Genomic DNA, 24,597 nt, shown 5'->3' with positions numbered 1-24,597 from the left:
CACATCAATATTTAATGCAGTCTTCTCTCCCTCTGCCATTTCATTCTTTCCCTCCCTCCCTCCCTCTCTCTCTCTCCCCAAACTGCCCACCATTAGCTATTGATCCGCCCAAGCCGGCTAATGGCAGAGAGCAGTAGGTGTTTTTACATAGCGCTCCTGCAATACTGCTGTAATGAAGACCCATCTTTACGCCGGCTTTGTGTTTTTACACTGACCCAAACAAAGGCGGCCATGATGTTGCGCAGGTGTGTGGTTTTTACCCGGCATGCAGGCGTTCTGCAGGCGGAGGCGGCGCGACGTGTAACACAACAGCATCGGCTGTCCCATCCTGCCCGAGGCCCTGTTTAGACACACGTCAATAAGGCTCTGTGACTACCTCCGCTGCTGGCTTAACGCCGGAAAAACAATGCCCCCTCCACCCCCCCACCCCCATTCCGTGTTTGTACATCTCGCACAGAACGGCGAGGCGGATTAATGGTGCAGCGTTCCCGCCTTGAAAAAGGCTGTGTAAAAAGCCCCTAGACTTTACTGGGAGTTGTGGCCTAAGACCTTTAGGTTTACGATGCTGCAATACAGGCAGTCCATTAGCGCGGGAAGGGGGGGCTGCAGCTCCCCCTAGTGGTGGGTGCACCCCCCCTCCCCTCCCCTCCCCAGTAGTGGCAGGGGGCTGTGTAACGTCTTAGATCCAACGGTATGCCTAACTTTTCCTAACGTACAAATGCAACAAAAATAAAAATAAATGAACACACCTTTATTTTAAACAGAGGGCTGGGGCTGGGGCTAATAATAAAGTGAGTCAACGTTCCAGATCTGCTACGCCAGTGGTTCTCAACCTTTTTGGGGTCCTGGACCCCCTGCGTATTTTTGATCTACCCTGAGGACCCCTCCACCTGATCTTGGGGGAGGGGGGTTGCAATTTGATAGAAACAGTATTAACTGCATTTCAAATTGCATTATAGCATTTATTCACTCTTTGGGGCAAAAATAAGAGCTTTCAGTTGTAATTTAGATATAGTTAACAAAACAGAATATGTATTCAGTAACTTTCAGATATATGTAACAAAACAGAATATGTATTCAGTAACTTTCAGATATATGTAACGAAACAGAATATGTATTCAGTAACTTTCAGATATATGTAACAAAACAGAATATGTATTCAGTAACTTTCAGATATATGTAACAAAACAGAATATGTATTCAGTAACTTTCAGATATATGTAACAACACAGAATATGTATTCAGTAACTTTCAGATATATGTAACAAAACAGAATTCTTATGCAGTAACTTTCAGATATATGTAACAACACAGAATATGTACTCAGTAACTTTCAGATATATGTAACAACAGAATTTTTATGCAGTAACTTTTAACAATGCAAACGGGAGCGAGATCTCTTATTAAAATACAATAAATTACACTTGTGAAACAGATGTAATTAGAGAAAAAAGTCCTGTTACCCTTTATAGTTTAGGTAGATAAAGGTCTCAGTCACATCTGAGTAAAATAATCCTATTTCTATAAACGTCATAGGATCTTTTTTTTTAAAGATATTTTATTTTCACGGACCCCTTGCAATTACACCACTGACCACTAGGGGTCCGCGGACCCCCGGTTGAGAAACACTGTGCGACGCAACAAAACATGACGTCACACTGGAGGAGGCGGTCGCTCTGACTGTCGGCGGTTCTGTGCCGGGGGGGGGCGCAATGGCTGATGGGAGTGTTAAGGTTAGATTTAAAATTGTCTTCTAATGATGTGGCGTTCATGTTGTGGTTCTTCTTGTGTTGTTGTTTTGGCGGTTCGACTCAGACCAAGTAGGAGACCGTTTGCTGGACTAACTGACTCTAGGACCGTTCCGTGACACTGATGTCGCCACGTGTGACGTGTGTGTGTGTGTGTGTGTGTGTGTGTGTTTGGGGGGGGGGGCTCGTTACGTAGTCAGTTCTGGTCCGTTCTGGCCGGTGTGACTAGAAGAGCGTTCGCGGGGTCGCGCGGTGTACAGATCTCCGCCTCTCGACTCATCGTTTTCGTTTGCAGCCCCCCTACTTAAAACAGCTTCCCGCGCGCCCGAGGTAGTCCCCGGGTTACGAATGCCTGACAATGCGAGCTCCCGTACTTACGAACCGGCCTCCGTAAAGCCCATCATTATTAAAAAAAACCCAAACAACCAGTTACACACGAAGGTTCGTACTAACGAATCGACGGACTACTTTGCGCGACGCTCGAAACCCTGCGCGTTAAGGCGGTTCGTCGGCCCGCGGGAGAACAACGGGCGTGATTCTTTTCGTACCCGTTTTCCGGGAACTCTGCCTCTGATTGGCTAGTAGTCGTCGCCTCCGTTGAGTAGGTGGGTTAAGGTTAGGGTGGGGTTAGCCAATCAGAGACGGAGTAGGGGCGGGTCTTCCCGGAACCCAGGTGAACGCGCTCTCAAGCATGTGGTCCGTGGTGTATTAGCCAATCAGAGGCAGCGTTCCCGGTGAACGGGTACGATTTTTAAAAAAAATCGCGCGAACAACGGCGCGCCGTCGTCGCCATTTTGTGCCTGTTTTGTGCGTTGTGTTTTGGCGTGCCATTTTCGTGTGTTTACCCTCGCAATCGCGGCTTCAAAGCGTAAATCTGACGCAGGTGATGGGGGAGGCATCGAAGAAAAGGGAAACGGTCACGACCGAAACGAAAGTGGAAATAATAAAGTGGCCAGAGAGAGGCGAAACGCGAGGCGAGGCGAGGCGGGCTCTCATTTCTGGCGTCCAACGGCCGGCGGAGGTCACGACCGGCTCCGGGGACAGTGGCGGGTCTGGAGGTTGTAAGAAATGTTTCTCTAATCAAAGAAAGTTGAAGGTTTTCTTACCTGGATTATTGAACGTGCATAACGACGTGTTTCCTTAATTGTTTTTATACCTATACACGCACATTCTCTCTCTCTCTATGATACATACTGTACTGTAGTTATGGTTATTACGACGTTATTATACTTATGATGTTTTAGGTAGGCGGAACGGTGGCGCAGTGGTTAGTCGCCTCACAGCAAAAAGGTCCTGGGTTCGAGCCCCGGGGTAGGCCAACCTTGGGGGGGGGGGGGTCGTCGTCCTCCTCCTCTGTGTGGAGTTTGCATGCTGTCTCTGTGGGTTTCCTCTGGGTGCTCCGGTTTCCTCCCACAGTCCAAAGACATGTAGGTCAGGCGAATCGGCCGTACTAAATTGTCCCAAGGTGTGTGTGTGTTTGTTTGTTTGTTTGTGTGTTTGTGAGAGAGCGGTGGGCCTGTGATGGCCTGGCAGCCTGTTCAGGGTGTCTCCCCGCCTGCTGCCCAATGACTGCTGGGATAGGCTCCAGCATCTCCGCGACCCTGAGAGCAGGATAAGCGGTTTGGATGGTGGATGGATGTTTTAGGTAATATATATATATATATACACACACACTCATAGTGTTTTTTGCCCCGAAACCATCAATGGTGTTGTTAGAAATGCTCAACTAATGAGTAGCGGGGATATCCATATATATGTCTATGTGTATGTGTGTGTGTACATATATATATATATATATATATATATATATATATATATATATATATATATATACACACACACACATATATACATAACTGTTCCAACTTACATACAAATTCGACATAAGAACAGACTCAAAAACGGAACTCGTTCACAATCTGGGGACTACCTGTAACTGGTGATGCATTATTTTTTGTATGCCGTGCACAGTGAGTGCCAACCAGTGATTAAGTTAGTTATTTAGGGTAGCTTCCATTTAATATTGTTATTACATTGCTTCTGACCATGTCCAGTCGCTCTGACACCTACAAGCCACCGCAGATCTAACAGATTTGTGAGCAGTCGACAGTGATGGCCTCAGTATTTTATCATTTTTTTCCCACAGACTTGGCTGCTATTGAGTCTAATTAATTGGCATTAGCAGGTGGAGCTGACGTAGCAGAATGTAAATGCAGGCAAAAACACTCTGGGCTAATCTCCAAAGTGAGGGACAACATCTAGCTAGTCTTCCTTCATCCGCTGAAAGAAAAACGAAGAGAGCATAGCTGGGGTGTGGTCAGATCTAATTGCCATCTGAATCAGCCGGCCGTAAAAAAAGGGCACTAATTGTTTTTATGAGCCTTTTATGGTTTAAGCTGTGGAGTAAGCCTAGCGTGAAACCACTGGGGCCCGCAGAAGGCAAGGAGACAGTTGAAGAGAGGAATATTAGGGCGTCCCAAATGCTTCAAATGGGTGGAAACAAAATTAAGTTGAAAGCCAGTTTGTTTATCCAAGCAAGTTATCCCCTGCATAGGTTTTGGGAAGCGGCTCTCGAAATTCGCCGATATTGGGAATCGGATCCATTTAAGGTTAGATAGATAAAACGTCTGATCAGATATTGCCGGTTCTCATTATCTTTCGATGTTTTGATTGGCGGATCATTTGATCTGCCAAAAGGAAGAAAAAAAATTCATCAGGACCTTTTTTTTTTTTTTTAATCCCCAGTGTCCGTGGACAGGTGTGTCAACTGTGGCACGACGGGCGTCAGCGCTACACCCCGCTGCTAAAAACCACTTAGCCCGGTCCATTTGCTCATCTGCTACTCTGGTATTCTGCTAATGGTTGGTCGCATAGCGCAGCTCATCCAGCTCTCCCATGGGCTTTTGACCTTTTGTCTCCCACCTCTACCACCTTATGTCCCACTCAGCCCCCCCCCAGCTCCCCCTTAAAAAGGAAATGGAAAATGGCCTTTCCAATGCCTAAGTGATTTGACTAAAGCTTGTGTGATTTCCCCTGAGAACGGGTTGGCAGACCCCGCAATGTGAGCTGGTGCTTAGGGGTTGTTTCACACTCCTATCACCCCGAGCTGACAGCAGTTGTATGGGCAGGCGGGCAGGCTGTAGCTGGCTGGCTGTTCTGTGGAAACCAGACGAGACAAGGCTGATCTGAGGGAAATTGAAATGCTCTGATGGAAGCCCAGTATGAACAAGGCTGTCACTGTAGGGGAACACAGGAAATTGGGCTGAGTTGGGTTGTGTATGGGTTGTGTGTGTGTGTGCACGTGCGTGCATGTGAGAAACTTCACTTGTGTCTGTGTATGTGTGCGCGCGTGTGCCTATAGTGGAATTACCTGGGCTAATTGGTTCCGTGTCTGTGAGCAGTCTCTCTCAGAAAGTTGAGATTAATAATGAAAGGGCTCTCTCCTTCCTACCAGTGGCCTGTCACTCATCCTCAGTGTACCCCCCCCCCTTTTTACTAATGCTACTTCAACGGCGGATGATGGGGCTTCGAATGCTCCATCATTCAGAATTATTTCTCGATCGTTGCAAATTCGGATAGATTCTGAGGAAGGCAACGGCAAGGGATGTTTTTTTCTGTCCCGTGCAGTGGAGGTGCAGAGAGAGGGATGAAGGCAGGAAGCTCTTGCACAAAGGAAAACGGTTCATGATGGTTGTGCCTCGCCATTTAATGACAATATGGCTGAACAATATTGGTTGATGGTTTTGTCTTTTGCGGTATCTATTGTGATGTTAAAGAAAAACTGCAGTGCTTGGATCAGACTACATGAGGTTTTTTTGTCTTTCACGATGGCGCCATGTCAGAGTATTGCTATAAATTCGTGTCCTGCCTTGGCCGCCAGACTGGCCCACATGACGAGTGTGATCCCGACCCATAATCATATGCTGCCGTCATCCCGTCATCTGCTGTTGTCGCGACCGTACGCGAGTTTGTAGGTCGTCGGGGAGGCGGGTCAAGAAGTGTCAATCATGGAACCATCTTTGTTCACCTATCCGCACCAGAGAACATTCTGTTATCCTATTGGTCAGCATCAGGAACACGTCTTTGAGCGTCGGTCAGGGGTATCAAACTAGACGGAAAATGCAAAAAAAAAAAATTCTGACATGCTAGACTTGTCGAGTTGGGGTCGTGGGGCATCTGGCGCTGGTCTTGGATTATGTCACACTACAGGAGCATTTGTCGTTCTCGACGTTCATATTCGGGCCCGACACTGAACGATGGTCGGCAGCGACGCAATCGGGTCAAAATCGGCCTGATTTCCTGTAGTTTGAGCCGGGCATTAGATGCTGCTTTAAGTTCCACAGGTCGATATGGGAAGAAAGTACCATGCTAGCAATGATGAGGGCGATTTTAGAGAGCCAGTAAGGCAGTGTAGTAGTTCAATACTCTGGTTGACTCAACACGATGCCATTGTTTTCAGTTACCGCTCCTTCATCATTTCAGGCTAATCCATATCAGCACATTATTTGTGACGCTCTGTGCTTACCTTGAGAGAAGGGGGCTTGTCTGTGCATGGATGAAAGATGGGTGGCGTCTCGAAAGGATTCATGAGATTACTCCGGTTTGAAATACGACTTTATGCTTAAGTGAATTAACAAAATGACAAAATTAGATCATTTTACATTTCACTGCAGAAATACCGACCTCTTGAATTACAATCGTGCAAACAACGGCTGCACATCAGTTTCCTCGGTGGTTTTTAAATGAATACGATAAACAGAGTGACAAGCCTCTTTTAAATGATGATGCTAGATTTAGTTTTTTTTATCAAGCAGTGAAAAGGTTTTAGTGTAACGTGGCTGATGGGCCCCGTCCTTTCCACTGTGACCATTGCAGATGCATACATTGCACTATTGATTCTGCAGCACTATATCCTTAGGCACTACATCACAATGGGATTTCGTATCGCCTCAATAACATGTGTCGTGGGCCAGCTAACCATCAACTGTGATCACTGTTTAGGATGGAAACTAGGATAACAACCACAGAGAGGTGAATCAGTTCATCTGGACACAACGTTTAGTGGGAGAAACGTGTCATCACTCGTCCAAGTGACCTCTTCAGTCTCAGCTGACTGCAGGTATTCCCATCCTTATGAACAATACAGTTGCATGACGACTGAAACCAATGATCGGTTTCATATGCAAATAGACGTGACCATTAAATAGTGTTACAATGGCCATGTCTACTATTCACAGAGGATCGGGTCCCCCGGCACAAACAGAGCAATATAGTGTACACTGTTAAGTGCCGGGAGGATTGCCGTGACTTGTACATCGGGGAAACCAAACAGATGCTGGCCAAGAGGATGGCACAACACAGGAGACCTAACATGTCAGGCCAGGACTCCGCAGTCTACACCCATCTACAGGCACTGGCCACTCTTTCAAGGATGAGGATGTGGGGCATCTGGGTGGTGTAACGGTCTATTCCGTTGCCTACACAGGGAAGGCGGTTCGAATCCACTTGTTACCTTCGACTTGGTCAGGCGTCCCTACAGACACATTTGGCCGTGTCTGCGGGTGGGAAGCCAGATGTGGGTATGTGTCCTGCTGCACTAGCGTCTCTTCCGGTCGGTAGAGGCGCCTGTTTCGGGGGGGGGGAGAACTGGGGGAATAGTGTGATACTCCCATGCGCAATATCCTCCTGGCGAAACTCCGCACTGTCAGGTGAAAAGAAGCAGCTGGCGACTCCTCATGTATCGGAGGAGGCAGGTGGTAGTCTGCAGCCCTCCCCGGATCGGCAGAGGGGGTGGAGCAGCGACCGGGACGGCCCAGTAGAGTGGAATAATTGGCCGGATACAATTGGGGAGAAAAGGGGGGGGTGGGGGGGCGAGGATGTGCACATGATAGGGAGGAACGCTGGTTTGAAGAGGGAGTCAAAGAGGCCATCTATGTGAAGAGGGAACGACCATCCCTGAACCGAGGGGGGGGGGGGGTAAGAGTACATCTGTCGTCATCTTACAATGCTGTGATTGCAACTATTCCCCAATCCTCTGTGAATAGTACACATGGCCATTGTAACTCCAGTTAATGACCACGGCAATTTGCATATGAAACTGGTCATTGGTTTCGTTCGTTATGCCACTGTATTGTTTATAAGGGTGGGGGTACCAGTAGTCGAGTTGAGACTGAAGAGGTCACTTAGATGAGTGATGAAACATATCTGTCAAGAAACGTTGTGTCCAGATGAACTGATTCACCTTTCCATGACTTCCTTACCTGGAGTATTGAGCATAAAGACGAGGATAACAACCACAGTTGCGTAGAATATTGCCATAACATGGCACTCATCCAGTCACAGTTGTGTTGTGTGGACACAACACGCACAGTCTAGGGAGCGGTGTGGCAAGGGGGTATCAAAGAAAGTGAAATATGTCCTGGATTTACTCTCAAATGGCGGGTCGAGGCCAGAAAATAAACTGTCTGTTACAGGGGAAATTATGAATCTATCATTACATCGCCGAGGGGGCCGCGGTGTCACTCGGCTCATCAATCTATAAATCTGTTGGCGGATGGAGAGACCGAGTAGCGAAAGAGGCCATTGGTTCACGGTAAATCTGCTCTGCTTCTTCCTCTTTTTCTTACCTGGAGCCATATCAGTTTTCTCCCAATGTGCCAATGAGGGAGACATTAATCAAAACAGACCCGACAAACTCCTTGGGAGAATCGCCAAGCGTATCTGTCTTGTAGTGTGTCACAAAGTTTTGGCAAGGAGAGAAGGAGACAGACTGACAGACAGAGAAAAGACACAACAGGAAAAAAAAAGAGATCAAGAGGAAGAAGTGTCCTTTTTTGTTTTCTCTGTTCTTTCCCAGGAGGTAGCGCTAGATGTGAGGCTCTGTGGATAAAAAATGCATCCAAAGAGAGAACGATGATTGCGAGAATGTGAAGGCCGTTAATAATTTTCAAATTCAGCCACTTCCTCCCCGTCACCGTGTCATAGTTTGACATTTAGACAATTGTGAACTTGCTTTTAATACCTACTGCGGAAGTCTCTTTCAAAGGATTTACATAGTTTAGTCCTCCCTCCTGTCCCGTTTTCCATTTTTTTTCTGTCTTTTATTTTGTTTTCAGAGATGATATGCGTTGGAGTAATCTCTTGAGAATGGTTACTTTTGACTTTCACGGCGGCCCAGTGGTTAGCACAGTTGCCTCACAGCAAGAAGGCCCTGGGTTCGAACCCCAGGCCGTCCGAGATCCTTTCTGTGTGGGGTTTGCATGTTCTCCCCGTGTCTGCGTGGGTTTCCTCCGGGTGCTCTGGTTTCCTCCCACCATCAAGAAGACATGCATGTTAGGGTTAATACTCCTACCTGTGCCCGTGAGCAAGGCAATGGAAAGAACTGGAGTTGGTCCCTGGGCTCTGCAGCTGCCCACTGCTCCTGTACAATCGGACGGGTTAAATGCAGAGAACAAATTCGTTGTGAGGTACAATGACAAAATAAAGTGGCTGTAGTATAATTCAGCTTTTACTTCTCTTTGCACAGGACTTTGTCCCTTCCAGCTGTGAGTAGGGAACCAATCCTGTAACAAAAAAAAAAACAGCCCCAAAAGAAAACAAGGAAAGAAAAAATCATTTGGGTCAGCTGCCATTATGTGTGTCAAGCCAGGCTGCAGGGGACTAGTGTTTCCCCAGTTTCTACAGAGGTAAACAAACCGGGTGGACTCGGGCTTGACAAGCCTCGCCTTTGGAGAGTTCCCTCCGAAGTTATGAAAGGGCTTTCCTCGGGTAAACAAAGTGGAAAAAGCTGGGTCACTTCAGCACAGGCGTGCACACGGATGCACAATGTGCACACACGTGTGGCCGCGCGCGCACACACACACGGACATTCATATGTTTTCATGCACACACTCGCACACGTGCACGTTCACACGCACACCTAACACTAAAACAAAGCTCATCATTGAGCGGTAGGACAGAGCCTCTCAGGCATTCCTTTCTGTGGGGGGGGGGGGTAAAGCTTTGTTGCCACGTCTCTTGTCTTAAGAGAGGTGGATGAGAAGCGTGAAGGGTTCCTCTCCCCTCTGCTCATTCATGAGCGTCAAGTGATCTTGGGAGAACAGCATTGAACCTTGTGTGCGGTTCAACTCAGTGGAATGATACTCCAAAAATCTTTTGTGCGACTAATCCCCCCTCCCCCCCCTTTTTTTTTTCCTGTGCTGCAGAGACGGTGATGGACACACGGGTGGCCACAGCTGAACTGGGCTGGACAGCGTATCCTAACTCTGGGGTGAGTGTGTCACTAACAACATGCAGGTTACAGTCCAAAACAGAACACCCACACAATGGCGCTAGTGCTGAATTGCAGAGGATTAACAAAGTTGGTTTCTAAACCTTCTTTTTAATCTTTTTTTTTTTTTTTGGAGGGAGGGGGGATTTTTTTTCTCCCCAGTTGTATCCGGCCAATTAGCGTATTTTCCAAGCTGTCCCGGTCACTGCTCCACCCCCTCTTGCCAATCCGGGCAGGGCTGCAGACTACCACATGCCTCCTCCGATCCATGTGGAGTCGGCCGCCGCTTAATTTCATCTGACAGTGAGGAGTTTCAACAGGGGACGTAGGGCGTGGGAGGATCACGCCATTCTCTCATTCCCCCTCCCCCAAACAGGTGACCCGACCGACCAGAGGAGGCGCTAGTGCAACGACCAGGACGCATACCCACATCTGGCTTCCCACCCACAGACACGGCCAATTGTATCTGTAGGGACTCCCGACCAAGCCAGAGGCAACACGGGGATTTGAACCAGTGATCCCCGTGTTGGTAGGCAACAGAATAGACTGCTATGCTACTGGGATGCCTTGTTGTTTTTAATCTTTACAAGTCCCGTCTGTCATCGGGTGGACAGACAAGTGGGACGAGGTGGACAGAGAAACCGACGAGCGGGCGGATGGGACAGGAGTACAATATAAGTAGGAGCTCACGTAGGCCTTTTTATGGGTATTATTTTCTCGCTGTCTCTGTTCATAATGACATAATGGGTCCACGTAAGCCTCAGAACAGACTACCTGAGACCCTGTAAATGGATGCCAAGGGGAAACCATCGACATAATGATACTGTAATGATACATTTATGCAGCGAAGTGGAGGTATTAGAACGAAACAGGCAAGGAGGAGCAAAGAGGATAAAAGTGCTCAGGGCTTTTTTTTTTTTTTTTTAGATTTTAGGAAACTATTTTAGACTTCCAGGTAGTTTGCACATTAAAAAAGAGTGGAAGAAACTGCCAGGTCAACAGAAAAGGAATAATTTTCCTTTTTTCCCCATCATAATGCCAGAGTCATAACGTTAGAAAGATGATTGTCCCATTATATAAATAGACTTGGAGTGAACTTGAATTCACCCACCTTATTCTCGGTGCTGTAATTCAATAAAAAGCTCAACTGCTCCTCTCTGGAGGTGTCATTCATGCAGTAGCTGTGCAGGGAGGACAGTGGCTGCCCCTTACATGCTCTGGGTCTTTGGGACTTTATGAGGCGTTTTACACACATGTAAAGGAGGCTTTTAATGCTGTGTGGGACAGGGCTTTACGCTGACATACTCTCATTCAGATGGGGCAGAAATGGCTAAACGATGCTCTGGTCTGTCTATAGAAGTGCCTACTAAGACAAATCTGGACTATTGGCCCCAAGGGTGTGTGTGTGTGTGTGTGTGTGTGTGTGTGTGTGTGTGTGTGTGTGTGTGTGTGTGTGTGTGTGTGAGAGAAAAGTTGAAAGGGGCGCCTTCCTTCATCTGTGTAATGGAAATTCATGGCTGGTGCCATGCTTTGTACCAGCTGGCACCGCTAGTCGGAAGTTCAAATAGCCTAACCCCCCCCCTTGCTAAAAGCCCGCCTGTCTATGAATACTCCTCCCGGCTGACAAAATGAGAGAAAAATACGCACTGAAGAGAAATACATAGTTAATTAAATAGTTAATTGATTTGAACATCTTGGACGGTTTCATGCATCGTTAATGGATGCTTTGTTGCTCTGGGACTAGTATTCCTAACCTTTTTTTTTCCAATTTAAAGGTGCATGCATTAAAAAGAAGATTGAATGGAAAATGGCTAACTGCTTCTTTTCTATTACAGATTACTTTAGAATTCAAACAATCGAGACCAACCATAATTTCCTTAATTAGCTCATAGAATCAGTATGACATGACCCTTTTTGAACTGATTTATGAAATTGCCTGGTTGGAATAGTGCGTGTCAACTACAATATCACAATGAAATACATGTAATTTATCGCAGTTCAATGAAAAATTATCATTATGGGCGTCCGGGTGGCGTGGCAGTCTATTCCGTAGCCTACCAACACGAGGATCGCCGGTTCGAATCCCTGTGTTACCGCCAGCTTGGTTGGGCGTCCCTGTAGACACAATTAGCCGTGTCTGCATCTGCGGGTGGAAAGCCGGATGTGGGTATGTGTCCTGGTTGCTACACTAGCGCCTCCTCTGGTCGGTCGGGGCGCCTGTTCAGAGGGGAGTGGGAACTGGGGGGAATAGTGTGATCCTCCCACGCGCTACATCCCCCTGGTGAAACTCCTCACTGTCAGGTTAAAAGTGGCTGGTGACTCCACATGTATCGGAGTAGGCATGTGGTAGTCTGCAGCCCTCCCTGGATCGGCAGAGGGGGTGGAGCAGTGACCGGGACAGCTCAGAAGCGTGGGGTAATTGGCCAAGTACAACTGGGGAGAAAAGGGGGGGGGGTTATCATTATTATTTGCTCATAGGCAGCAAACAATGACCTTGCCATCCCATGCTGCAGAAGTCAGCAAATATTCCCGTCCACTTGAGTTCACACAGCAAAACGAGCGCTAACCCAACTGTTCGGCCGTTTGGCTGCGCTCCTTGGGCATGCGTTGCACAGCTAATGCCTGCATTAACCGTGTCAGCGAAGACGCACGTCAGGTGGGGGAGAGAGAGTGAAACACCGGTATCACCCCGGCACTGTTTAACTATGGATGAGCAAAGCAGTGGCCTGTCAGCTGTCAGTTTGCCTCTGAACAGCAACCGCTTGATCCTCTCCGCCCTGGCAGTTTGGATATACACCAAATTCTTCTCCACACCTCCACCTGGAATACCCTCCACCTGGAATACCCGAAGCCTTCACTGTGGATGAGCTTGCACATTTTTTTCCCCCCATCCATTAACCATCACCCGCTTATCCTGCTCTCAGGGTCGCGGGGGTGCTGGAGCCTATCCCAGCAGTCATTGGGTGGCAGGTGGGGAGATAGTCTGGACAGGCCGCCAGGCCGTCACAGGGAAAACACAAAAATTGGAAATCACAACGGCAAAACAGAAAACACAATGAAATGAACTCCTACGAGAAAGGGTGGTGCCTATCGGCAAGGATGATCGCTGACTGGACGTATTTCGCACTCGAAATATGAAGTGGTTCTGGACTGAGTTTACATTAACACGTAAACATGAGCGCTACCGATGATTCAAAGTTTGCGATTTGAAACCCAGATGAATCCAGTATTATCTATCAACGATGCCTCGTTTACCTCCTTGAAGAGTAATAACACAAAACTACCTAAAAATAGTGCTTTGGTGTGACAAGCAATTATTTTGGTGTATTGCATCATGTTTTGTACAGCGGCAGGATCATATTCTCAATGAAGAGGAGATATGCGGTGAGACCTACTTAGTAGAGACATCTCCAGTGCTATTTCCATCAAGACCTGTTCAGTTCAGCAAGCCTTCGGGCGCACAGAGCCTCTTGTCTGTGTTGAGGGTTGTTTTTTAAGCTGCTCCTGTTGTAAGGGTTCAGGAAGGGAGAGATCTGCTGCAGGGAGAATACACTCTTACTCGCTGGTAGAACTTACTGCTCGGCTGTCTTGACCTTCCTTTTATAGTGTGTGAGGCATTGTTTAAATACGTGCTTGCACACATCTCTGCATGTGTGTGTGGGGGGGGTATGGATGTGGGTGTGTGTGCGCGAGCGTGCACGTGTGTGTGTGTGTATCGGTGTGCCTATGCCCATGCATGTGTGTTCCTATTTGAGAGGGAGTGTGCAGATGCAGATCAGCTCAAGGCAGTGTTACATCTGAGTAAGGAGGCAAGGTCTTGCATACTCTCACCAACTCAACTACAGAAACACACATTCTCATACAATCTAGCAGGTCCTCTCGCGCTCTGTCTCTGCCTCTCTCTCTCTCTCTCTCTCTTTCTCTCCCTCCCGCCTCCCCCCCTCTCTCTGCCTCTCTCTCCCTCCTCCGTCTCTCTGCCTGTCTCTTTCTCCTCTCCCTCACCCCTCCCTCACTCTCTCCTCCCTCTTTCTCTCTCCTCCTTCTCTCTCCTCCCTCTCTCTCTCTCATCCCTTTCTCTCCTCCCTCCCCCCCTCTCTCTTTTGCTCTCTCTCCTCTCACTCACACATCGATAAACAGCCACAATTACACTCACACACACACACACACACACACACACACACACACACACACACACACACACACACACACAAAAGTCTGTTGGATTTCTATGGATTAGTAGGGGGTGAAAGTTGAATGCTGCAAAATCTGGTCAATGGAAGGCATTTCTACAGGATGTACAACACTTAACACAGCGTCCTCGAGGGGAACCACGGTGTTAGAGCCATGCAATTGATCTGAACTAGGCATCGCCCTTCTTAACATTCTAAGACAGTGTCGTATCCAAATGTGTTGCATCTCATATAGTTAGTGTACTGTAAACAGGTAAGATGCAAAAAGCCGATTATATAACCATAACTTTAGTCTATGAGGGGTAGTGAATAGTCATGTGCTGTCATGTACTGTGTGGTATGCACACATGCTTTTACAGTGATGACATCATTTTGTGCACCATGTTAATTTTGGTGGTGTTATGCCAGGGGTCGGCAACCATTTGGATGTCCCGTGCCACTTTCTCTTCTCCTTCTTTTGGCTCATTCCCTGTATCTCAGGGGTCACCACAGCGGATTTTAAGGTTTACCATGTGAGGTACAGCACCAATGGTGGCCGTTGTCAACCCTGGCCTTGACCGATCCGGTATGGTCTTGTCAATCCGCGTACTGATTTGGCAAAATTTTACATCGGATGCCCTTTTTGACACAACCACTAACCAACCCTATGGACGGGGGTGCCGGTAAAGCGCTGGACGCCATCCCAGTATTCATGGACTTGCCCCCATGCCTGTCACCTGTAACACATCACATGGTTACCAACCCATAAATGGATAAAATGAGAATAAACCTTTTCTTTTGCTGCCTATTTTGCCATGAACTACAAATGCAGCCATTTTTAGTTCCAACTTTTCTTGCCGTGACAGGACTGGTGATGAAAAATACGCAACCTGACTGTTAGCATGTTAGCCTGAACTAGAGATGAAACGGTTATTGGTTTCATGATAAACCTCCGTAAAAAAAAATCACAGACCCGAGTGCCAGCTCATTTTCATAATGAGCATTTATCTATTTATTTTACTGCCGCTGCTTGTCTCCCCATCTAGATTTCGCGTGCCAGAAGATCTGCGCAACACGCACACACACTTTATTATTTGTGCAAATGTATGAAAATTACTAGGGCACGAAGGAAAATTAATTAAATCTTACCGATTTAGTGCGACCCTTTCTTGTCACAATATCAGGTAACCACTGCCAGTATCTCCTCCATCAAGACTTGAGAAGGAGATTATGCATTTCTGTGTGGCTGGTGTGTGTGTATAAGTGTGTTTGTTTTGTACAAGTGTGTGTGTGTGTGTGTGTGTGTGTGTGTGTGTGTGTGTGTGACCCAGAGGGTTAATTTTAAAGGATTGCAGAAGCAGCGCCGTTAGTTCCAGAGGTATAAACACGAGGACGTATCAGGGTTACTCATGTGGATATGCAATAGACTGCACACTCACTTTCCTACCGGGAGCGCTCACGGCTGGCAGATGTGATTTAGTCCCGTTCGGCAAGCAATATTCGCTCCGAATGTAAACGTACAGTCGCGCTGTCACAGTCACTACATTTTTTCCCCCCTTGCGTCATCTTGTTTTAGATGTATCCTCTGTTCATTTTACTGTCCATCCCTGGATATTTCCTTACCGGGTTTCCATTTCTCTGTTCTGCTCGTCTCCATCTCTATGCCTCAGCCCCTGTGTCTGTCTCTCACTCATGCAAACACTAATATATTTTATATAGTCAGGGATGAAGCATCATATACGGAGTCCTAAAAAAATAGGCTTCTCTTAGTTCTTGCCATACAGCCATGTGTCAAAGCAAGGAAGTTTCTGAACGAAGCTTTGGTGGTTTGCTGAATATGCATCCCTGTTTGGCAATGAGGAGGCACGCAGATGGGAGGTCAAGTAGCTTGAAACTTCTGGTTTAGTGAGATATAGCTGGGGGTTCAGTACTCTAGATTATGGTAATATGTGGTGACTTTAGAAGAAGACCCCTTTTCGGCTCCCTTTAAACATTGATGGCTGTCGGGTAGCGTAGCAGTCTGTTCTGGTGCCTAACAACACGGGGATCGCCGGTTTGAACCCCGTGTTACCTCCGGCTTGAATCCTCGTATTACCTCCGGCTTGGTCGGGCATCCCTACGGACACAATTGGCCGTGTCTGCAGGGGGGAAGCCGGATGTGGGTGTGTGTCTCGGTCGCTGCACTAGCGCCTCCTCTGGTCGGTCGGGGCACCTGTTCGGGGAGGGGGACTGGGGGGATAGCGTGATCCTCCCACGCGCTACATCCTGTCCCTCTGGCGAAACTCCTCACTGTCAGGTGAAAAGAAGCAGCTGGCGACTCCACATTTATTGGAGGAGGCGTGTGATAGTCTGCAGCCCTCCTCGGATCAGTAGAGGGGGTGGAGCACTGACCGGGACGGCTCAGAAAATACGCTAATTGGCAGTACAATTGGGGGGGGGGGTAAAAAACAAAAAAACATTGATGGCATCCATCCACAGTAACATCCGTGGAATAAGTGTCTCCTGAGAAGTAAGAACCGTCTCCCTTAACCTGAAGCAGGAGGTAACTGTTGACCACATGCACACACACACACACACACACACAAACACACACACACAGGCATGCACCACTCCCCTGACTTCTGTATTCAAAAACAGAGTCTGACCGACCTAGCTGGATTGTTTCTTGTTGCCCCCCCCCCTCTTTTTCTCCCCAATTGTACCTGTCCAACTACCCCACTCTTCCGAGCCATCCTGGTCGCTGCTCCACCCACTCCACCCGATCCGGGGAGGGCTGCAGACTACCACGTGCTTCCTCCGATACATGTGGATTCGCCAGCTGCTTCTTTTCAACTGACTGTGAGGAGTTTCACCAGAGGGATGTAGCGCGTGGGAGGATCACGCTATTTCCCCTAGTCTCCCCTCCCCTCTGAACAGGTGCTCCGACCGACCAGAGGAGGCGCTAGTGTAGCGACCACGACACACACCCACATGTGATTTCGCACCCGCTGACACGGCCAATTGTGTCAGTGGGGATGCCCGACCAAGCGAGAGGTAACAAACTGGTGATCCCCGTGTTGGTAGGCAACGGAATAGACCGCCACGCCACCTGGACGCCCTCTTGTTGTTTTTGTATTGCTGTGTATTTGTTACCTTTCTATTTGAATTTGTCTTGCTTGCTTTGTTTGCTTTTGTTTGAACAACAGAAGTCAGGATTCACGTACAATAGCACAACACCTTTAAGGGGATATGAGGGAGACACATGGAGGTCGAAAGAGAGAGGGTAGAGGGAGCAGGGGTACAAAGAAGATATCCCATTGATGGACGGTTGCAGGAGGTGCTGGACAAAAGATGGATGTCTCTCCTGTCTGTGCATACTTGTGTATTTCAGTCTTTCTGAGCTCGCTCATTGCATTCATGTGGACTTGTGTGTGCTCAAGCATTTCGCTAATTCCAGTGCCGGTGTGCATATTATCCATGCCCGTCTGTGCCCGTGTACGTGCTTGTGTGAGTTGTTGTGCTTCCACACTAGGCCAGTCTCTCTCGGCGTGGGCCTGTGAGCATTGGCTGGGCAGGTGTCCCTGTACACTCAGCGATTCTTAAAGAGCATGGACAGCTCTACGGCAGCCATCTCACCATCTGCTGACCAGACTTAGGCACCTCAATAATTCATACGCACAAAAACTGACAGACAGACAAGTGGCCGCTCGACTGGAAGGTGGCTTAGAGAAACACAGGTGGGAAAAGTGGAGTTGGGAAAGGGAGAACAAAAAAAAAGAAAAGGGGAAGGTTTCTTAAACTCTGTGAATACTCTTATTTACTGAGTGTAGGAGGGAAAGGAGAGAGAGAAGGATAGATAAAGTTAAAAGAGAAATATACACAATAAGGGCAGAGGTAGACAGAGAAAGAGATGGGGGAGGGTGTGATTGTGAGGGATGGAGGTGAACTCTGATCCCAGAGCAGGAGCTGAAATGGAATGAAGGGAGAAAAATTACAGTGAGTCATACTGGCTGTTCTTTAGCAGCCAGGTGAGAAAAACTCCATTATATACACACACACACACACACACACACACATATATATATATATATATATATATATATGAGCACAGGTCACCAAGACTACCATCCATGGAAGAGAAGGCTTGAAGACAAGATCAAAGCAGCACAGAGATGTAAGCCAGTTAACAGAGGTGCAGAAAGGTGTGAAAGACGGGCCCTGGTTGAAGAAGAAAGCTGTCTATAAGTTAGGCCCTGGAAACTGCCAAACAAAGGCTACAGCTCTGGCTGTCATGCTGAAGAGCTACACTAGAGAAGCAGAAGACAAAATATTTAAATGGCCTCTTCCTGAAAGAACCATCCAAAGTGTACCCCCAGCTGCATAGTAACAAGGGAACAAATCAGACCCACCCAGAGCAGAGACCGAGCGATGCTGGAAGGATATATGGGAAAAGGAAGCATCACACAACACCAATGCCCAGTGGCTAGTGGACCTAAGAGCAGACCACAGCAATATTTCTCAAGCTCAAGTCCTCTAGCAGAGGCCTGGGAGTTTGATGGTTCTGTGCAGTATCTTAGCTGTTCCTAGGACCGTACTTTTCTGGACAGAGACATCAGATGTTGTTTCTGGAATCTGCTGGAGCCACTCTCCCAGTTTGGGGGTCACAGCCCCTAGTGCTCCTGTTACCACTTGGAATACTGATCTAGTTCTTCCCTCAGCCCTTGGTAGTTCTCTAGCTTCTCATGCGCTTTCTTCCTGATGTTGCTGTTGCTTCAGATTGCTACACCACAGTGTCTGGTAGGTTAGCCACTACCTACTTGTCAGTCTGGAACTTAAAGTCCCAAAGGATCTTAGCTTTGCCATTCTCAACCACCTTTAGCAGTGTCTCCCATTTGGTCTTGGGGACTTCTAGTCTGTATTCAGTACAGATATTCCTGTACACTTTCCCAGCCACTTGGTTATGCCTTTCAGTGTACGCTTTCCCAGCTAGTATTTTACACCCTGCTACTAAGTGCTGGATGTCTCAGGGGTGTCTTTGCATGTCTTTCATCACACCTCTCTGCACCTTTGTTAACTGGCTAACATCTCTCCATACCGCTTTGATCTTGGCTTCCAGCCTTCTCTTCCACGGAGGGTGCTGGTAGTGACCTGTGTTTTTAATCAATCCTGTACCCAAGCATCTCCAGGATTTCAGTTGCAGTGGCATATACAAGCTCATTAGTATCTGTTTTGGTGGCAGTTGAGAAGTTGCATAAGGCTGTGTTCACATCCGCAAGCAGGCATTGCGATGGTACTTTGCCACTGAGTTGTGGGAGCCGTGCCCGAGGGTTGACTGTCTTTAGTCTGGCCATGATTCTCATTTGAACCTCAGTAGCTTCAGCTCTCATGGCTGGTAGGATTGTTTCAGCTGGTTGAAGTCTGTCCTCATGTATCTCCTGCATACTGGGTGGCCATTCAGGGTGGTGAACTGTATAGTCGTCGTGTTGGAGCCTCTCCATCTCAAGTCATGACAGTAGCTTCCTTCTATTGATTTTCAGGCATTGAGCCACTAGCTGCTTCCAAGTCTGTGTGGATTTAGGTCTCCTGCTGGTCCACAGTTCCCACATTCGCTTCATATGGCCCCTCTCCAGGGGTCTGCTGTTATCGTAGCATTCCATCAGTTCCAGCTTCTCAGCCCTTGTCTATCAATGTCTAGTTCCAGTAGCCAATTTCTCATCAGGTTACCCTGGATCCCCAACACCTGACACAGACCTTGTTAACCTGGGCAAGTCCAAGCTGGGATGCCTCTATTCATGTTACTCTCACTCATATGCGAGGTAGCTGACTTTTGCAGCTTTAGGAGTCAAAGCCATGGACTGTTACTGGAGACTTTTACCAACCGGGATTTGAACCCCCGATCTTCGGTATGGAAAGCCGACGTTCTTACCTACCAAGCATACCTATCTATCTATCTATCTATCTATCTATCTATCTATCTATCTATCTATCTATCTATCTATCTATCTATCTATCTATCTATCTATCTATCTATCTATCTATCTATCTATCTATCTATCTATCTATCTATCTAGATAGATATAAAATCTCTGTTTCACTCACACGTCTTGTCTCATCATGACTTCATTGTAGTTGCATGTGATTAGGTGTATGGCCAAACAGCGTTGTTTTGATGCTGAACAGACATCATCCCTTCTGCTCTGCCCAATACAACAATCATCTTTAATCACAATGTCTGCAGGGTTTTGTGTGTGTGTGTGTGTGTGTGTGTGTGTGTGTGTGTGTGTGTGTGTGTGTGTGTGTGTGTGTGTGTGTGTGTGTGTGTGTGTGTGTGTGTGTGTGTGTGTGTCCACACCACATAGAGAATATAACAGCTTAAATCAACAAATCAGTTCATCATTTTGCACTTCAGGGGCATATTCTCCCTTAAATCTTAATGGCTCAGGTTCTCATGGTGTTCAGGGTTTTTTATTGCCTTACAACAACTTGATTCAATTATTCATTTCCTTCCTTTGTATTTCACCACTATATTTCTCTTATGTGGAAATCCTCTTGGACTAAGAATCAAGGACAATGTGAAATCAAGAAATAGACCGTTGGAGCTTGGGTGGAAAGAAAAGGATTAATCTTTACTTTACTTGGCGTGAATCCGGGATAGTTGGAAAGGGTGGCTGGAGGCTGAATACAGTCTTTGTGTGTGTGTGTGTGTGTGTGTGTGTGTGTGTGTGTGTGTGTGTGTGTGTGTGTGTGTGTGTGTGTGTGTGTGTGTTTACCGCTGTAACTGCAGTACTTTCTATTTCAGCTGGCCTACAGAGGTGGCAGAAATAGCATTAAATCCCCCCATTCGTCACCTATCTATTCACCCACATTGACTGCCTCACCGTTTCTTTTTCAACCTCTCCCTCTGCGGCTTGTCCGTCTATCCCCTCAGTGTTCAGTCTACCTCCACACATGCCTTCCAGCCTCACCTATCTCTGTTACTTTGTCTTGATTTCCCCCTCTATCTAGCTACCTATCTATCTTGCTTCTTTTTTTTCCCTATCTGTCTGACTGTCTATTTATATGGCTATCTGTCTTTCTGTTTATCTGTCTGTCTTGTGTCTCTGCTTTTTTTTGTTCTCGTTCTGGTGGATGGGGCTGCCAGATGTCAGGCTTTGTGGAGTTTTTCCTCATTCAGATTACACACACAGGCACACAAAGGCTCACACATGCGCACACACACACACACACACACACACACACACACACACACATCTGCATACACACACCTGCACACATGCTCATGCATTTCTAATTGCAAGCCAAATCTTGAATACCCCACCATTTTCCTCACTCCTGCTGGCATCTTCTGGGTGGTTTGTCCCTTAGCAGCCTTGCCGAGGGCAACAGGGACAGTATGCAGTGTGTAGAGTGACTGCTTTCACTCACTCACTCACTCACTCACTCACTCACTCACTCACTCACTCACTCTTTCAGTACATCTATGACCATCCCACGCTCCTTGGCCACCTGTGATTCCGCTTGTCATCTGTCCCAATGTGTAATTTTTTTCTCCTCTCATCCTCCCTAAATTATTCAAGCTCTTGTTCTTTTCCTAATACCACACACCCTCTGTGTCTTGCGCTTTTCACACACTACCTCCACCCACCTCTCTCGTTCCTCTCAATTTCCTTTAGTTTCCTTACTGAAAATGTTGCTTAAGTCGTGTGTCGCTGAAAAGCTTACGTAGGAAAGATGTTCTGGAAACGCTTTCCGGTTTTGAACATGTTAAACAATTTTTTTTCTTTATTTGTGGCGGGGGGGGGGCAATTACTGAAACTGTAATGGACCGTGTTTAGTTTAGGGCTATTAGTGACACCTGCTGGAAGCTCTGGTATGGCAGCCTTTAGTTTCTTTTCCGTTCGACAGGAAGTTATTAACAAGTGCAGCTGAAAAAGGGATATCTTCATGGTGTGCAGACAGTGTGACTCAACTGTGTTTAATTCGTCACCATCCTTCCTCTCAGATTTTGTTAGATGCAATGTCTGTCAGTAATAATGTTTTTTGATGTCACCTTTATGCTTTGTTTGTGCTATTGAGTAGGATTATGATTACAGCGAGAGTATAAGAACATTGAATGTACGCTAGCTAAGCTCTCACTTATCTCCATTGTAGTTACTGGTAGCATCCTTACGATTGTTTTGCTATGCTTAATGATGATTATTCCTAAATTTATACTTAGCTTTGAGTATCTTAGGTGAATCCTATCTGCTTATACTAACCTGTTTTACTTACCTGCTATGCAAATAATGGTGAATATTAAATTAGAAAATGGAGTACTAGTCCATCCTACATACATACGATGTGGCGAAAGTCTACTTCATTTCTATTTATGCTTGCATATATTACAGTTTCACGCTTGGATTCAGTAAAGCATCAAATGACAGCTTGTCTCTACTTGTGTTTATTGGGTCAAGTGTTTAGCTTGTTGGATAGCTGGACATCCTGTGAGTCAAGTAAAGAAACCAGCTACAAAAGTCAAGCAACGTTAAATGCGGCACGGTGGTCTAGGGGTTAGCACTGTTACCTCACAGCAAGAAGGTCCAGGGTTCGAACCCCAGGTCATCCCAGGTCCTTTTTGTGTGGAGTTTGCATGTTCTCACATTGTCTGCACGGGTTTCTGCTGGGTGCTCCGGTTTCCTCCCACCATCAAAAAGACATATATGTTAGGGTTAATACTCCCGTCTGTACCCCTGACCAAGGCAATGGAAAGAAGAACTGGAGTTCGTCCCCGGCTGCTGCATTGTGGCTGCCCACTGCTACAATAGGATGGGTTAAATGCAGAGGATGTATTTTGTTGTATGCTTGCTTACATTGACTAATAACCAGTCTTCCTTTCTTTCTTAAGCACATTTGGGTGACAAATTTTCTGGTTATTCTTGGTTACCATTATCTCTCTGTTCTGAATTTTGCGTTTTCACTCTTTTATTGTGTACTCTTTATGGCTAGACCAGACCAGCGGGCCAGCCCTACAAACGCAAATGTCCCTGACTAACCGACTGAGTGATCATATTTGACATGATTGGGCTGCTGGATCAGGTGACCAATGATATCACTGAAGTTTTTTTTTTAATTTCCCCCTTTTTCTCCCCAATTGTACTTGGCCAATTACCCTACTCTTCACATCTGGCTTCCCACCCACACACGGCCAATTGTGTCTGTAGAGACACCCGACCAAGTCGGAGGTGACACGGGGATTCGAGCCTGCGATCCCCGTATTGGTAGGCAACAGAATAGACTGCTATGCCACCCGAACACTCCCGGAAATTGTCTTTTAAAGGGTATAGGCTTAGGCTGCAGTCTGCAACTTGGCAATGATAAAACACGGGGATTCGAACCGCCAACCCCTGTGTTGGTAGGCAACAGAATAGACCACTGCGCTACCCGGGCGCTGCGATGTCACTGAAGTTACACGGGTGGTCTGCCAACCGACGACATCAATGATATACATGGAAGTGGGAGTTTCCCTATTGGCCATCGCTCTTTCAAAATGAATCGGCCCAGTCGTTCCAGCTCATTCCACATTTATCGCACGCTAACAAACGGGATATATTGCTGCTCATGGATACTACTGAAACGCTAAGAACGGAAAATGTTGCCTCTCTTTACATGTAACAGTCCAGCATAGAGCAGAGCAGGAGAGAAAACAGCTGTCCAGAGGCATGAGGGAGAGCACACAGTTAAAGCGCCCCAAAATAACAATCATTCTGCCAAAACACTCACAGGTGAATTCACAAAGAATGGATTGCAGCCGCTGATGGCACCATGAATTTCGCATCGCTTGCGACTGCTATCTGCCCCGTCTCAAGGTCTGATTCATGGAAGATATTGCGCTAATGATATTACAATGTAAACACACCCATAACATTTTGCAGCTGAGCGCAATTTGCCATTGTTTTGCATCTGATTGCAATTATTCATGTGGCAAAGTATAAATGGTGGCTTTGCACCAAGAACACAGGCAGGCTCAGTGTGATCCTTGATGTCATCAAGTACAGCAAGAGTTGTTTGACCTGGCAACCTGTATCTGCGACTGATTTCAGTCTCCGTTAAATTGAAAAGTCATATTCTCCTTTGTAATATCCACTCACGAGCACGCCTGGCATGACAATGCCTTCGCCTGGCCACAGTCACTGCTGCCATGATCACTGGAAAGTCTGGGCGTCAGTTACCAGCAACCCTCTGAAGATGCTAATCATTTTCACTGTAACTGCATGTGGCTTTTAGTGCTGGTGTTTGTTGCACTGAGGCTCATTTGCATAGAAAGGGGCCAATTTTGTATGCATGTTACCTAATTTAAATAACGTGTAGATAGCACCAGAGCACCAAGACACTTTTTGCTCGACAGTGCAGTTAGGTTTGCATTTTAACCTTTGCGGGTGCTTTGAGAATTACA

At 46.9% G+C, this 24,597-nt stretch overlaps 1 protein-coding gene across 1 annotated transcript in view; it reads left to right on the top strand.

The window, feature by feature from the left end:
- LOC130124454 (ephrin type-B receptor 1-like) overlaps window positions 1-24,597 on the top strand; it is a 239,729-nt gene that overhangs the window by 84,997 nt on the left and 130,135 nt on the right. Inside the window, 1 exon segment of the mRNA XM_056293908.1 lies at window positions 9,953-10,017. Within this exon segment, the coding sequence (XP_056149883.1) occupies window positions 9,953-10,017 (65 nt within the window).

The sequence above is a fragment of the Lampris incognitus genome, chromosome 14 (genome assembly GCF_029633865.1).
Source record: "Lampris incognitus isolate fLamInc1 chromosome 14, fLamInc1.hap2, whole genome shotgun sequence".
Classification (NCBI taxonomy): Eukaryota; Metazoa; Chordata; class Actinopteri; order Lampriformes; family Lampridae; genus Lampris; species Lampris incognitus.
Note: the sequence above shows the minus strand (reverse complement) of the source record. Positions and strands in the feature narration are given on the sequence as shown.